The sequence below is a fragment of the Megachile rotundata genome, chromosome 4 (assembly GCF_050947335.1).
Source record: "Megachile rotundata isolate GNS110a chromosome 4, iyMegRotu1, whole genome shotgun sequence".
NCBI lineage: Eukaryota > Metazoa > Arthropoda > Insecta > Hymenoptera > Megachilidae > Megachile > Megachile rotundata.
Genome location: NC_134986.1, coordinates 9,430,129 through 9,447,207, shown reverse-complemented (window position 1 = coordinate 9,447,207; position 17,079 = coordinate 9,430,129). Strand labels below are relative to the sequence as shown.

General features: G+C 39.3%; 1 protein-coding gene across 3 annotated transcripts in view; it reads right to left on the bottom strand.

Annotated features, from left to right (window-relative positions):
* Sarm (sterile alpha and armadillo motif) overlaps positions 1–17,079 on the bottom strand; it is a 128,224-nt gene that overhangs the window by 57,410 nt on the left and 53,735 nt on the right. The window contains exon 1 of one of the 3 annotated variants that reach the window (XM_012281535.2): positions 11,025–11,480. The exons of the other annotated variants lie outside the window; for them this stretch is intronic. Coding sequence (XP_012136925.2) covers positions 11,025–11,105 — 81 coding nt within the window. The 5' untranslated portion in view covers positions 11,106–11,480. Of the gene's footprint in view, positions 1–11,024; positions 11,481–17,079 lie in introns of those variants that run through there. 3 annotated transcript variants of the gene reach the window in all.

The window sequence follows — 17,079 nt, the reverse complement described above, 5'->3', positions numbered from 1 at the left end:
TCCACTCGAGTGGCGCCGTCGTTGATTAACGTCGCCCACGCCTGCACCCTTTGCTTCTGTCTTTCTCGGTTTCCCTTTCTTGTATTTCCCCTCGGTTATAAATCCCGATATTCAATTTCAGGTACCACAACACAATAGGAAATAGAACAGAACCTATATCTTCATTTTTAGGGATTTTTCAAGATCTCGATACGAGAATCTAGGGATTTGCTGAATTAGAAGTTTGAGGATAGGGATCGCAATCTAGAGATATTGGGATCTGAGGATTTTTGGATTTAGGGAATTTGGAATCTGAGGATTTTTGGATCTAGGGAATTTGGGATCTGCGGATTTTGGGATGTAAGGATTTTTGGTGATCTAGGAATTTTTTAAATCTAGGTTTTTTGGGGTGTAGGAATTTGTGGAATTTTTGGGATATGGGAGTTCTTGAGATCTAGGGGTTTTTGGGATATGGTAGTTCTTGAGATCTAGGGGTTTTTGGGATCTAGGAATTTTTGGAATATGGGGGTTCTTGAGATTTAGGTATTTTTGTGATATGGGGGTTCTTGAGATTTAGGGGTATTTGGAATATGGGGGTTCTTGAGATCTAGGTATTTTTGTGATATGGGAGTTCTTGAGATCTAGGGGTATTTGGGATGTGGGGGTTCTTGAGATCTGGGGGTTTTTGGGATCTAAGGACTTGAAGGTGTAGGTAATTAGAGGTCTAGGGATTTTGGTTATATAGGAATTTGGAAACGTAGGAACTAGAAGACCCAGGTATACAGGTCGTATGGGGATTTAGAGATTGAGCGATTTGACGATCTGGGGAATTGGGGATCTAGGGATGTGTAGTTCCAAAAGTGTAGGTGATGTAGCTATATGAAACTCTTGGACTTTGTTAATCCAGGTATTCTAGAAATCTAAGTCCAAACCCTTAGAATTCGAAGATCTAGAAATTTGTGTGCCTCTAACTTTAAGAACATAGGTTTGTGTATTTAAAACTTAATGAGCCTAATTTTCAAACACAAATATTACAAAACCTTGACATCTGTGAATATAGAAATTCGAAGTACCTCTCACGAAAAATGCAACTCGAACTTCAACGAACATCCACAGAGAATGAAATGTAACCAAACTATCCTAAAAGAGAAACGCAGAATGCCAAATATCTTCGACAGAGAACTAATATTTCTTGAATCCTGCTATAAATTACTTAGCGAACGTTGCGCAAGCAGAGATGACCCACGTACCGAAACGTAGCGGTATCGTTTTACCGGAACGCAATAGAACAAGCCATCTCGAGCGGCACACGTGCACTCTCCGAACAGCTTCGTTCGGAGCATTGTTTCGCGAACGTGTAATCTTAGCGCGGTCTCGCGATCTCCGCGACGTCGCCGAGCGAGAAGAAGGATCGCTGATGCGCGTCAACGGCGTGACATTTTCTTCGCTTCTGCTTATGCGCTGGTTTGTTCGGGGGAAACGAAGCACGCCGCCGGGACACGGACTGCGTGACATTTCTCTGACAACAGAAATACGACTCGACGGAGCGTAGAACGCGACACCCGACGCGAGAACAGTCCACAGGAAACCGGTCGCGCGAACTATACCGCCGGCTCTCCTATCGTGATTATGCTAGCCTCCGAATAACAACCATTGTATGCTTCGAGACTGATTATACTGTTCGGAATTTACTTCCTTTGAACTTTCTTATAGATTTGAAGCTCTTCTAGATGCAGGATTTAAAAGTTACACCTAGAAAGAGCTGTTAGAAAAGGAGACTAGTAAAAAATTGTTAAAAAGAAAAATTAAAAAAGAGTCTGTTAGAGAAAATGACTGCAATAGAATTGTTAAAAAAGAAAGTCTAAAGAAGAGACTGTTAGATAAAATGACTGAAGAAGAATTGTTAACAAGAAAGTTTAAAGAAGAGACTGTTAGAGAAAATGACTGCAATAGAATTGTTAAAAAAGAAAGTCTAAAAAAGAGAGTGTTAGATAAAATGACTGAAGAAGAATTGTTAACAAGAAAAACTAAAAAAGAGACTGTTAGAGAAAATGACTGCAAAGGAATTGTTAAAAAGAAAGTCTAAAAAGAAGACTGTTAGAGAAAATGACTGAAAAAGAATTGTTAAAAAGAAAGTCTAAAAAGAAGACTGTTAGAGAAAATGACTGAAAAAGAATTGTTAAAAAGAAAGTCTAAAAAAGAGACTGTTAGATAAAATGACTGAAGAAGAATTGTTAACAAGAAAGTTTAAAGAAGAGACTGTTAGAGAAAATGACTGCAATAGAATTGTTAAAAAAGAAAGTCTAAAAAAGAGAGTGTTAGATAAAATGACTGAAGAAGAATTGTTAACAAGAAAAACTAAAAAAGAGACTGTTAGAGAAAATGACTGCAAAGGAATTGTTAAAAAGAAAGTCTAAAAAGAAGACTGTTAGAGAAAATGACTGAAAAAGAATTGTTAAAAAGAAAGTCTAAAGAAGAGACTGTTAGATAAAATGACTGAAGAAGAATTGTTATCAAGAAAGTCTAAAGAAGAGACTGTTAGAGAAAATGACTGCACAGGAATTGTTAAAAAGAAAAACTAAAAAAGAGACTGTTAGATAAAATGACTGAAGAAGAATTGTTAACAAGAAAGTCTAAAGAAGAGACTGTTAGAGAAAATGACTGCAAAGGAATTGTTAAAAAGAAAGTCTAAAAAGAAGACTGTTAGAGAAAATGACTGAAAAAGAATTGTTAAAAAGAAAGTCTAAACAAGATTATTATAAAAAAGAAGATTGAAAAAGAATTGTTAAAGAGGACTCAAAAAACTGATAGAACAAACAAAGACTAGAAAGCAAAACTGTTAGAAAAAGATTGAAAAAAAACTTGTTAAAAAAAAGACTGAAAGAAACTTGCTTAAAAAAAAAGATAGAAAAAGGAAACTTTGAAAGACTGCAAAAAAAGCTTGTTACAAAAAAGGACTGTAAAAAGAACTGGTTAGAAAAAAAGTCTGAAAAAATATTGTTACAAAAAAGGATTGAAAAGAAACTTAAAAAGAAATGATTGAAAAAACTAAAATGAAATTCATCGTAATTAGTATAACACTAAATGTATCATTAGTATAACCTTAAATACATGTGCACACAAGATGTCTCATTTAATTGTTATTGACTGAATAATTCATTTAATTAGAGGGACTGTTTGATTTGATTATACTGAAAATGTTTCATGTATTATTTTAATAGTAATTAAATAATTGATATTAACAAGATATTGTTCGTTTAATAGCACTGATATGAAGCTCATTTTTGTGTCCTGATAAATGAGGATGTTTAGAGAGTCTTACTTAAATGAGACATTTTGTATTTTGTTGAATTTTGAGACTGGTATGAGTACCATGCATCGCCGATTCTCCGGACGAATATGTGGAGTGTGGAATATGTGTATTGCAGAACATGAGTGGAAGAGAAAAAATTCATATTTCATTAAATTAGCAAAGTACAAATTGAAAATCCTGAATCCCAAAATTTTTAGAATACCGTACATCGCCGACTCTGCGGATGAATATATGGAATCTGGGAGCATATTGCAGAACATGAGTGGAATAGGAAAAATTCATATTTCGTTAAATTAGCGAAGTAAAAATTGAAAATTCTAAATCCCAAAATTTTTGGAATACCGTGTGTCGCCGACTCTGCGGACGAATATGTGGAATCTAGGAGCACATTGCGGAACATGAGTGGAAGAGGAAAAATTCATATTTCGGTAAATTAGCGAAATAAAAATTGAAAATCCTGAATCCCAAAATTTTTAGAATACCGTGTGTCGCCGACTCTGCGGACAAATATATGGAATCTAGGAGCATATTGCGGAACATGAGTGAAAAAGAAAAAATTCACATTCCGCAAATTTAGCGAAGTAAAAATTGAACTCCTGAATTCCAAAACTTTACCGCCTCTCCGTCCAACTCGATAGAAAAGTACCAGAACCTACATTTACCTAACGTAACCAAAGCTAGACGAACAATTGACAGCACCGAAAATTCTCCAAGAATTCTCGTCGTATTTTTATTCCGAGAAAACAAATGACGTAGTTTAGCGTTTACGTAATAGTTGGTAGAACGTCAGAGAATAAGTCGAAAGCGGTCGAGGATGATCGCGTGCTTTAATGGGATCACCAGCCGCGTAAATAATTCTTTCATTCTGACTCGTCCATTCATCCGCAAGCTGCTACGTCTCTCCTCGGTAATTACTATTACGACGCGTCTCTTTCTCTCGAGGGCGTCTCGACGCGACGCAACGCGACGCGTTACAGATTAAACGCATCCGGTTCACCGTCGCTTTTGTGAAAGTGTCGCTCTTACTCGGGAAACGCGTATTCTACGAATTCTTTCCAGACTATTCGAAACGTTCCATCGTCGCTTCCGGGCCCGTCGTCCACCGACCGGAAGTAACGGTCTTCCGAACGAAGATACATGCTACTCCTTTCGACGTTTTGATCGATTGTTACCGGACTCTAACAGGATTTATGGAAAGGTAGATTTATGGACGACACGTGCTTTATCGATTTGGTTGCTTTTTTGAGTGGTGGTAGCATTTAGGTGTTTCAATGTTCGGAGACTATGGGGACTTTCATAATTGGGGATTAGAAGTTGACGATTCTTATATTCTTCGATTAGAAAATTTATAAATTATTAAGTTTCTGAGTTTCTCAATTCTTGGTATCTGAAGTTTTCAGATTTGTAAATTTGAAGATTTGAAAATTCCCAAATTACTATGTTTTTAAACTCTCAGATGGCTAAATCTCTAGATGCACAAATTTCCAAAGCTCCAAACTGCTACTTTTTCAAACTTAAAAATGTTCAAATTCCTAGATTCTCAAATTCTCAAGCTTCCAGATCACTAGACCCCCAAATTCTCAAGCTTCCAAATCCCTAAACCCCCAAATTTTCAAGCTTCCAAATTCCTAGATCCCCAAATTCTCAAGCTTCCAAATCTCTAGATTCCCGAATTCTCAAGCTTCCAAATTCCTAGATCCCCAAATTCTCAAGCTTCCAAATCCCTAAACCCCCAAATTTTCAAGCTTCAAAATCCCTAGATCCCCAAATTCTCAAGCTTCCAAATCCCAAGACTTCCAAATTCTCAAGCTTCCAAATCCCTAGACCCCCAAATTCTCAAGCTTCCAAATCCCTGAACCCCCAAATTTTCAAGCTTCCAGATCACTAGATCCCCAAATTCTCAAGCTTCCAAATCCCTAGACCCCCAAATTCTCAAGCTTCCAAATCCCTAGATCCCCATATTCCCAAGCTACCGAATCCCTAGATCCCCAAAATCTCAAGCTACCGAATCCCTAGATCCTCAAAATCTCAAGCTTCAAAATCCCTAGACCCCCAAATTCTCAAGCTTCCAAATCCCTAAACCCCCAAATTTTCAAGCATCCAAATCCCTGGGCCCCCAAATTCCCAAGTTTCCAAATTCCTAGATCCCTCAATTCTGAAACTTCCAAATCCCTAGATCCCCCAATTCTGAAACTTCCAAATCCCTAAATCCCCAAATTCTCAACCTTTCGAATCCCTAAATCCCCAAATTCTCAAACATCCAAATCCATATCCCCAAATCAACAAACACCAAAAATCCCCAAACTTCTCAGAATATCACCGCAAATCGATCGTCCGAAAATCCTCAAGATGGAAGAACGAAGGGCAGAAGAAGGCTGGTCTCCCAACTCTCGGCAATTTAGTAGCAGTTACAATTTAACGAGGAACGCTGCCGCTTAATTGTCTCAACGAGGCGCCTCCTCCCTCACCCTTTTTCCGTGCTCACCTCGAAAGAAGCTGGCCCGCGGAATGGAAAAAGAAAACGACCATCGGGCTACGTACGCGAGAGCGAAAGGGTCTGTTGAAATCGAGGATAGAGAAGAGCGACGGGGCGAAGAAGGAGAGCCGCCCACAGAGAGCGGATGCTGGGTCGACAGGGTCACCTCTCCGCTAAAATGAATCTTTTATGTCTCGCGGGCTTGCTTTTACTGCGTCCTCGAACACCACGTTCCTTCTCCATACTGGACCGGATATGTTTGCGATTAATCCTACAGGATCTACTTACTTGTTATCCTTTGTACTCCTTAATTTCTATTAGTTACTTTGATAGATAAGATAACTCCTTAATTTATGAGATTCATCAAAGGGTTCTGAATAAAATGTGTTGCTATGATGTGGAGTAGATAACAAGTATATTTTTTATTTATTATAAGTGGTATATAAATGAGAATGTTATAAGTAAAGTATTTATTGAATTATTTATAAGATCCAAGAGAAATGTAATGTTGAACCACACTCAACGCAGGAATGTAAAGAATTAATGTCATCGTGCATCGCTATTCGACACTTGCTAAAAGTCCACGACTTTAAGTTTATCATACGATACACGCAGTAGATAATCGATAGATGTGTATTAGATTTATTAATTTTACTTTCCTTGTGTTCCTACAAGTATCTTGAATATTTAAAAAATCGTCAAGTGTACACAAAGATTGAAATACAAACAAATTTCCGTCCTCGAAAGGCTGCTTACAGAAAACGCAGGAAAACTGACGCCTCGCAACCGGAACGAATTATGTTAATGTAACTTTTAAGAAGTATGTAAATTCCCTTTTAAAGGCTGAAAGACGCAAGAAATAAACGATTTACTGCTAACTGTTGGACGATTAAGTTGTACTTTGAATAGGAAGGTAAAATTTTGCATACGACTGAGCAAGGGACGACACGTTGAATAGCGGACAAAAGCGAAAGTTCCACTCGACTTCGCGGCTGAAAAGTAAAATGTGAAAGGGACCGTCGAAAGAGGCCGCGCATTCTCTTTAACAAAGAGATATTGATATTAATGCCGCTTTAACGATCACCGATCGACCATTTAACGAAAGTGATCGTCGCGTGCCATGGGCTACCCTGTTATTCAATCTAGCGCGGTACCATCGCCGGTTTTCGGGCCTTCCTGTTTACGAGGATGGCCATCTGCGACCAGGAAAACAAGTATACCCTTGGATAATGATGAACTCGTTAAGAACGTATTTATTTGCTAAATATAGATGGGACGATATGCGCAGTTTTGGTGATGCGTTAGGTTGGGTTGGGACTTTGGGGATTTGGAGATGGAAGGTTGAAGGATTGTAGATTTGGGAATAGCAAATTTGGGGGTTTGGAAATGGGAGATTTGGGTATTGGGGATGTGGAGATTGGGGATTTGGAAACTGATCATTTGAGAATTGGGGATTTGGGAATTGGGGTTTTGGGAATTGGAGACGTGAGAAATGGGGATGTGGAAATTGGAGACGTGAGAATTGGGGATTTGGGAATAGCAAATTTGGGGATTGGAGGTGTGGAAATTGGAGACGTGGGAATTGGGGATTTGGGAATAGCAAATTTGGGGATTGGGGGTGTGGAAATTAGAGATTTGGGAATTGGGGGTTTGGAAACTGATCATTTGGGAATTGGAGACGTGAGAAATGGGGATGTGGAAATTGGGGACGTGGGAATTGGGGATTTGGGAATTGGGGACGTGGGAATTGGGGATGTGGAAATTGGAGACGTGGGAATTGGGGATTTGCGAATAGCAAATTTGGGGATTGGGGGTTTGGAAATTGGAGATTTGGGAATTGGGGATGTGGAGATTGGAGATTTGGAAACTGATCATTTGGGAATTGGAGACGTGAGAAATGGGGATGTGGGAATTGGGGATTTGGGAATTGGGGATTTGGGAATTGGGGATTTGGGAATTGGGGATTTGGGAATTGGGGATTTGGGAATTGGGGACGTGGGAATTGGAGATGTGGAAATTGGAGATTTGGGAGTTGGGGATGTAGAGACTGAGGATGTGAAAATTAGAAATTTGGGAATTGGGGATGTGGAGATTGGGGATTTGGAAATTGGAGACGTGAGAAATGGGGATGTGGGAATTGGAGATTTGGGAGTTGGGGATGTAGAGACTGGGGATGTGAAAATTAGAAATTTGGGAATTGGGGATGTGGAGATTGGGGATTTGGAAATTGGAGACGTGAGAAATGGGGATGTGGGAATTGGGGATTTGGGAATTGGGGATTTGGGAATTGGGGACGTGGGAATTGGGGATGTGGAAATTGGGGATTTGGGAGTTGGGGATGTAGAGACTGGAGATGTGAAAATTGGAGATTTGGGAATTGGGGATGTGGAGATTGGGGATTTGGAAATTGGAGATGTGAGAAATGGGGATGTGGAAATTGGGGACGTGGTAATTGGGGATGTGAAAATTGGGGATGTAGAAATTGGGGATTTGGAAATGATCATTTGAGAATTGGGGATTTGGGAATTGATCATTTGAGAATTGGGGATGTGAGAATTAGGGACATGGGGATTTGGGATTATGTCTATCAAAAGCTTGAAAATTTCACACCTAGAAAAATGAAAAAACTTGAACTCATCCATAAAACTATATAATACCAGATATCTACGGTATTCCACATTCCACGTCACCTGATTCCCCATCTATAATAGTAACGCTAGTGCGTACTACTGACTTATATCGAACAATGCATCAACAAATTAGGTGGTATACTTCATATCCTCGCGATACCTATCCATAAACAAATTCAAAGCTTCGCAATTACCGAGGACCAGTTGCATACCGAAGACATTGAAAAGAAATTCCTGTCGAGGCCAAAACGGCGACGACGAAACGGACCGGGAAATAATGAATCGCGAAACCGGGAGAGTAACGAGCGGCGACAGAAACGCTCTAAATTTAACCGGACCTAAATTCGACGCGTTTAACCGTCGAGTGGCACGTAAGATTGCAGGGATACGAAAAGTGAACAGTGCCGCAATACGCTGTATATCGCATGAAAAGGCGATTGAATGTTTCCATTCGAATGTTTCCAGGAGATGAGACACAGGCTGATCCTTTTTCCAGAGCTCCTTTTTTCTTTTTCTTAGGCGAATACGACGGTTTAACAAACTCGCTGGTTTCAAATTACGTAAGCCATCGTGGGTTCGTTCACGCATGGCACCGGAGGATTACCAGACGCGGCTGGTGGAAATAACTTGGCGTTCGGCCAGAAAAGCGCGAAAAAATATCGCCGGGAGGGACGATTGTGTTCGCGTGGACCGTCGTCGGCGAAGCTCGCTTCGTTCTCTGCTCTTCTCTTTAGCGACGAAACACGGTCACGTTCACGGTCGTCCAAGGTAAATAACGAGCAAGAACCATCGATTCAGATGCATTGTGAATTCGTTATTATTACCTTGAATATTAAGCGCGAATTTCGCAACCGAATTTTTCCAGCGAGATTTACCGCCCACGCGATATCGCGTGCTTACAATCGTGTATTATTGCGTGCTCGCTATATCGCATTTGTATTCATAAATTCCTAGATCTTTGCATTTCTGGAGTTCCAGTTTCAAAATATCCGGACTTCTGTGTCTCAACAGATCTCTGTGCTTTCAGAGATAAAATAGGGATAATTCACGACATACCTAAACGTGCAAAATCCCTAGACATTTTTAAATCCATAGAACATCTTTAAATTAGTAAATTATGCCTCTCGGATCTTTACATCTAAAAAATCTCCAACTTCTATATATAAAAAATTTCTACATTCCTATGAATTCCCTAGATCCAAAAAATCTTTAGATTCTAGAAATCCCGACTCTGAAAGAATCTAAACCTTACAAATACTTAGATTCCTGAAACCTTTTAACTCCCAAAATATCAGACTCCAAAATATCCCTAGATTCCCGAAATCTCTCAATAAAAAATATCCCTAAATTCCAAAAATACCTGTATCCTCGAACTATCTACAACCTTAACATCTCTAAACTCCCAAAATCTTTAAATTCCTGAAATGTCTATCAAATAACCCTAGATTCAAAAGACACTAAAAAATCACTAGTGTTTCGAGATTTCCACATCTAGAAAATATTCACGTAAACCTTTAAACCCGCAAGAGTACCCATAACTCGAAAAGTTTAAAAATCCCTAGACTCTACAAACTCCACCCACGGAAGTCCCTAGACTTAAAATTAGTGTAGATCGCTAAAATATTTAATTCTTCAAAATGTTATCTACATTTTGTTCCTACGAGAAAATGTTACCTCTAAGAAAATATCTAGATTCGAGAAATCCCTAGATCGTCGCATTTCGATATTCCTGCGGCGAATAAAAAGGAACGCGCAAAACAAATGGTTGCAGTTCGAGCAACGTGTTCCGACTTATCGAAACGACGCGGCCGAGGGTGAATAAATTTCGAACGAAATCACGACACGAGTAGATACGTGAAACCCATGGAAGCATTTCCTATGACGGAGAACGACAAGACACAACCGGTAGAACCGTTAATCCGACGAACACACGATCAGGGACACCAAGCTTATCGCTGAATCGGGAAAATACCGTAAAAGCGGTCGAGCACGCTCTCCGAAGCTGCCTTCGAGGAATCTACGATCAGGATTGTACGGGATACAACGGCGCAATCTGTTTTCGTCGACAACCGCTTCGAACAACCGTGAAAACAACGAGAAAACGAAGCGAACTTCGTGATCTCAATTGTACATGTACGCATTTGCCTATTATTTGATGGTTTCGATTTCTCGAAATTAGGAATTTATTTGTGTATTATTTTCGAAATCGGTTAATGGTAGGATATTTTATAAACAATGATTCATAACAGGGAAGATTTTTTGGAGCAAAAGAAAACAAAGATTACTCAACGATTTGGATATATTTCTTTCTCTGAAAAATTTAGTATATATTTTTCTAATATCATGAAAGAATCAAGCAAAATTATTAAACCTATTATAGAAAAGAAATTATGAGTGAATTGTACCACCTGAATCTGTCCTGTACGACGGGAAATGCAACTACGTTCACACTGTACGAAGGAACAAATTCGAAATTGTATCGAATGTTTGGAATTTCCCGAAACTTCGTACAACAACTAAATTTTGAATTTTTAGAGTCTATCAAAACGGAGTCCACCGAAATGGAGTCCATTGAACGTTAAAATTAGTAAGAAAAGAAAGTTTTGTTACAAAAGCGGCCATTTACCTTCGAATGTAGACCCGAGAAGAAAGTACGTCGTGGCGTGGAGTACGACGACATGTTGATCTTGTTGACGACCATTGTCATGGCAGCCCCACAGCGTGTTCGATCGATTTCTTTCGTAATCTCGGCTTTCAATCGGCGCGTAATTCTTCGTTTCGTGCCAGCATCGATGCTCTTTCACACAGTCTACATAAAACTACGTCCGTGTCTACTGAACTTTCAAAAATTCACTGCTTCTTTCACACATTCGAACCGAATAAACGTCCATCGTGTTTCTCTCTCATGTTTCGAGTCCCCGAACTATCCGCACACAGTTTTCTGTTATGAATTTACCATCGCACTGAATGCACAAATATACTCGATTGCGGAGGAACAATTTCTGAATTCGTGAAAGAACGATGGACAAACGGGAGCAGAAACACAACGAAAGAAAGGTACGCGCGCAACTGACGCAGACGCGGTGCGTGCCTGAATATATAGCACTCCCACCCCTCGAGCGGTCGACCAATCAGAGCGCGGCTCACCGGCGCTGGAGCTCGGCGCGCAGATACGAATAGTGGTGGCGCGTTCGTTAGAGCGGCAGTTTCGCCGTGACCTTCGAACTCGGAGGGTCGTGTTTAGCGCGATGCGAACTAGCCGCAAGAAGGGATACTCTGTCGATCATTGGAGGATGTCGGGATCGAAACGACGCGATAAGCGCAATGGTAGGGCAGAAAGGCTGGATATACGCGAACGACATGATCGATCGACCAGTAACTAGCGCCATGGATCGACCTCTCCGCCCCGGGCATTTCAAATTATGAGCTACTTGTTTTTTAATCTCGGCCATCGCTGATCCGTCGCGACAGTAGATGTACACGTTACGCGACAAAACGTTTTGGAATGGAATCTCAAGGTTTCGAAAAAAAAATTGTGTTAATTGAATTCGAAGCGGTTCGGTCGAATTCGCGACGATCGTCAACGTTTTACGAGTTCAAGACGAGGTCTTTCTCAAAAAAGTTGATCTCCTCGCCGATACGATGTGCTAATTCGCCTAGAACCGCGATTCGCGTTGTTAATAAAGAGCTTCAATATTTGATTTTTAACATTCTGCAGTCCGGTTCTGGGTCCGCGTAGGTTTTGGCACGTTTTGTGGATCCTGTTTAACCGGATGCATAAATTTTACTAGGTTACGGCATGCATTACATGTTTCGGCATCGACGAATGTCTTTGATTTTATTTAAATGCGTCTGACATTTAGGGTAGATTTTATTCGTAACAAGAAAGTAATCGTTAACGTAAAATTTACATGTTCGAAGAAGTAACGGAATAAACCTATTAACGTCAATCGTGTCAACTTGTAAACTTTTGAAAGTAACGGTCATTGCATAAGAAACGAGGAAGACTTGTTACCACATTAAAAAATATTTAGATGAAACATATCAATCATATTTCTGATTCAACTCCGATCAATGTAGATATTTATAAGAATGAAACAAACAGAAAAAGATTAGCGTTTCCATATATAGATTGGTTCGGTAAGCCGTGATGGATACCGACAAGAAAAACACGCTTACGATTCGGAAGCTGCAGGGTCCAATTATAAAAATTTACATGGAAACTATGATACCGGCAGCCATTAACGACGGAAGAAAGATTAATCCGTGAATATTTCCTACTAGGTAGGATCACGCGATGTATATTCGCGACATTAGCTTCGCGAAGCAAAATCGTCACCTTGCCAACAGCAATTCTGGCCGTTGATTCTACTTGACGGACAGCTATGATTCCTACGAACGGAAATTTGCAATTTCTCGTGTATAATTGACTGTGTAGTTTCGTTTGAATTTAGCTCGCGTTATATGGCAATTTTGTGCGTTGTAAGTTTAGGGCGGTCGAGTTCGATGCGTTGTGCTATTGGAGCGCTGTACTTTGGTGCTTTGAATTTTGGGGCGTTGTATATTCCACGCGTTATAATTCTACGTGTTGTAAATTCTACGCGTTGTAATTCGGAGCATTGGAAATTCCACGCGTTGTAAATTCCACGTGTTGTAATTCGGAGTATTGGAAATTCCACGCGCTGTAATTCGGCGCGTTGTAAATTCCACGCGTTGTAAATTCCATGTGTTGTAATTCGGAGCATTGGAAATTTGACGCGTTGTAATTCGGAATATTGGAAACTCCACGCGCTGTAATTCGGCGCGTTGTAAATTCCACGCGTTGTGAATTCCGCGTGTTGTGAATTCCACGCGTTGTAATTCGGAGCATTGGAAATTCGATGCGTTGTAATTCGGAATATTGGAAATTCCACGCGCTGTGAATTCCATGCGTTGTAAATTCCACGTGTTGTGAATTCCACGCGTTGTAATTCGGAGCATTGGAAATTCGACGCGTTGTAATTCGGAATATTGGAAATTCCACGCGCTGTAATTCGGCGCGTTGTGAATTGCATGCGTTGTAAATTCCACGTGTTGTGAATTCCACGCGTTGTAATTCGGAGCATTGGAAATTCGACGCGTTGTAATTCGGAATATTGAAATTCCACGCGCTGTAATTCGGCGCGTTGTAAATTCCACGCGTTATAATTCTACGCGTTGTGAATTCCATGCGTTGTAAATTCCTCGTGTTGTGAATTCCACGCGTTGTAATTCGGAGCATTGGAAATTCGACGCGTTGTAATTCGGAATATTGGAAATTCCACGCGCTGTAATTCGGCGCGTTGTAAATTCCACGCGTTATAATTCTACGCGTTGTAAATTCCATGTGTTGTAATTCGGAGCATTGGAAATTTGACTCGTTGTAATTCGGAATATTGGAAATTCCACGCGCTGTAATTCGGCGCGTTGTAAATTCCACGCGTTATAATTCTACGCGTTGTGAATTCCATGCGTTGTAAATTCCTCGTGTTGTGAATTCCACGCGTTGTAATTCGGAGCATTGGAAATTCGACGCGTTGTAATTCGGAATATTGGAAATTCCACGCGCTGTAATTCGGCGCGTTGTAAATTCCACGCGTTATAATTCTACGCGTTGTGAATTCCATGCGTTGTAAATTCCACGTGTTGTGAATTCCACGCGTTGTAATTCGGAGCATTGGAAATTCGACGCGTTGTAATTCGGAGCATTGGAAATTCGACGCGTTGTAATTCGGAGTATTGTAAATTCCACGCGTTGTAATTCGGTGCATTGTGAATTCCACGCGTTGTAATTCGGCGCGTTACAATTCTACACGCTGTAAATTCCACACGCTGTATCTCAGTGCGTTGTAAATTCTATTCGCTGTACTTCAGCGCGTCGTAAACTCTACGCGCTGTACTTCGACGCGTTATAAATCCTATACACTGTATTTCAACACATTGTAATTCCACGTATGCAATCCTATTCACTGTATTCCTCCACATTATAACTCTACACGTTGTAACTCTACGTGCTGTATTTTGACGCGTTGTAATCCTACGCACTACAAATCAACACGTTCTAATTGTTAAAAAGACTGTAACTGTAATGTAACATGAAAAATAAGAAGTTTGAAAAGTAACATGAAGGTAGTAAAATAAATCTATCGACGTTGAGCAACTTTGTTTCAGCGAAACGAGTAAAGTTAATTTCGTACGCGCGGCCCTCTGTTTCCACCTAATGGACCGATCGTTCGTTTCCGGTTTGCACGCTGATCGTGAGTCAACCGAATACTTTGCTATGAAAAGAAACACGCGACGTGGTTTTCTAACGGGCTTCCTAAGAAACAAACAACAGATACTACTCTGTAACTTGGTTTATTATTGAACATCGGTTACCGTTTAATATCCCTGTTGCCTAGTATAGAATTGAACGAATATAAAATTTGCGGATTTAGAATTTAGTGTCAATCATTTTTAATGTTTGATTTGGTGGTGGGTGTTGTTTTTTGGGGGTTCTTTTAGTGGGTTGGGGATTCGGGGATTTGGAGAATTTGGGGATTTGCAGATTTAGGGATTTGGAAGTTGAGGGATTAGGAAATTTAGGGATTAAGGGGTTTAGAGATTCGGAAATCTAGGAAATGGTGAATTTAGGGACTCGGAAATTTTGCGATTGGGGAATTTAGAGATTTCGAAATGTGGAGATTGGGGAATTTAGGGATTCGGACATGTAGGCATTGGGGAATTTAGGAATTCGGAAATTTAGGGATTGGGGAATTTAGGGATTTCGAAATGTGGAGATTGGGGAATTTAGGGATTCGGACATGTAGGCATTGGGGAATTTAGGAATTCGGAAATTTAGGGATTGGGAAATTTAGGGATTTCGAAAAACTAGGAATTGGGGAATTCAAGGATTCGGAAATGTAGGGATTAGGTAATGCAGAAATTCGGAAATATAAGGGTTCAGAAACTTAAGAATTAGAAAATACAGAAATTCGAAAATTTATAATTCTGTCAGTTTAGGAACTAAGAAATGTAGAAGTTCAGAAATTAAAAAATTACAAAATATATTAATTCAGGAATTTGTTCAATCAACTCTCATACAGAGTCTTAGAAACTTATACATATGAAACCTTGACGATTTAAAAATTTAAGAACGTACGCATCTGGGAATGTGAAAACTTAACATCAAGTTTGAGGCCACGAAATTGAAAAATTGTGAAGAATGAGAATACTATTACATAGATGGTTTACGAGGATACCTTATGCCGCGTGTCGATTACCGAAGTAATGTCAGAGATCGATATAAGTGGCGTTCGAATCGAACATTTTCTTTTTTCATTTTCGTGACGGGACAAGCACGGTAGCGCCGGAGGCAGCCTATTGCTTAAACATCGGTAATTATTGCACAAGCATTGCGTAACTAAGCACGGTCGAATCGAGAGGAGGAGCCGGGAAGAAGAGGGGGACGTATCGAAAGAAAAAAAAAACAGGCGCAAATTACAGTTACGCCGGATAATTCGCGTTCATCGCGTACATTACGTGTCATTAACGATCGTTCCGTCTCCTTTTCTCTTTGTTATTCCCCCATTTCCGTCGATACAACGATCAAGATCGTTTTTCTCCAACACGCGAAAACGTCTGCGAGCTATAGGTGCGTCGATAATCACTGCAATCTATGATCGTTTCGAGCGATTATCGACAATGTAGCATCGTGAGTTGTCAGAAGTGGACGTTTAAGAGATCAGTCTTTTTGTTAACGAAAGAATTTTCTGTTGTTATGGGAAAGGAAAATATTCTGAGTTACCCTTTTTCATTTTATGATATTAATACTAGTTTTATTAGGTTAAATTACCTTATGGTATTTATTAGTATAATTGTATCATTGATATTATTAGTATCTGATTGTGATTATACTTGGTTAAGTAGGTTGGATATTCAGTTGCAAAATTTGTTAAATTGTGGTACAACTTCAACATGTAATATGTTCTTAATTAACCCTTAAATATTAAGGGTTGTAGAGTGAGACGTAGAAAATAAATGTTTGGGTTATCAGTCTTTTTGTAAACGAAAGAGTTTTGTGTTGTTATGGGAAAGGAAAATATTCTGAGTTAACCCTTTGCATTTTATGATATTAATACTAGTTTTATTAGGTTAAATTACCTTATGGTATTTATTAGTATAATTGTATCATTGATATCATTAGTATCTGATTGTGATTATACTTGGTTAAGTAGGTTGGATATTCAGTTGCAAAATTTGTTAAATTGTGGTACAACTTCAACATGTAATATGTTCTTAATTAACCCTTAAATATTAAGGGTTGTACAGTGAGACGTAGAAAATAAATGTTTGGGTTATGTGTACTGTTATCCACTTTTAAATAGAGAAATTATACAGGTAGTTATAACAGAGTAACCCTGTTAAGGGTTGTTTCTTAACATATAATAATGTTTATCATTATTTTTGTCCAACTAGCTAAAATCATTTATAATATTGCAAGAGAAAATAATATATACATCATCCACTTTTAAATGAACAAATTATATACTCAATTTTAATCTGACTCTGTTAAGGGTTGTTTGCAAGTACATCATGATATTTGCTTCATATTTACCCCGAAATGTCTGATATCATTTATAACATTCTTAGACAAAAGCACTCGTAAATTTGTAAAACAAAAC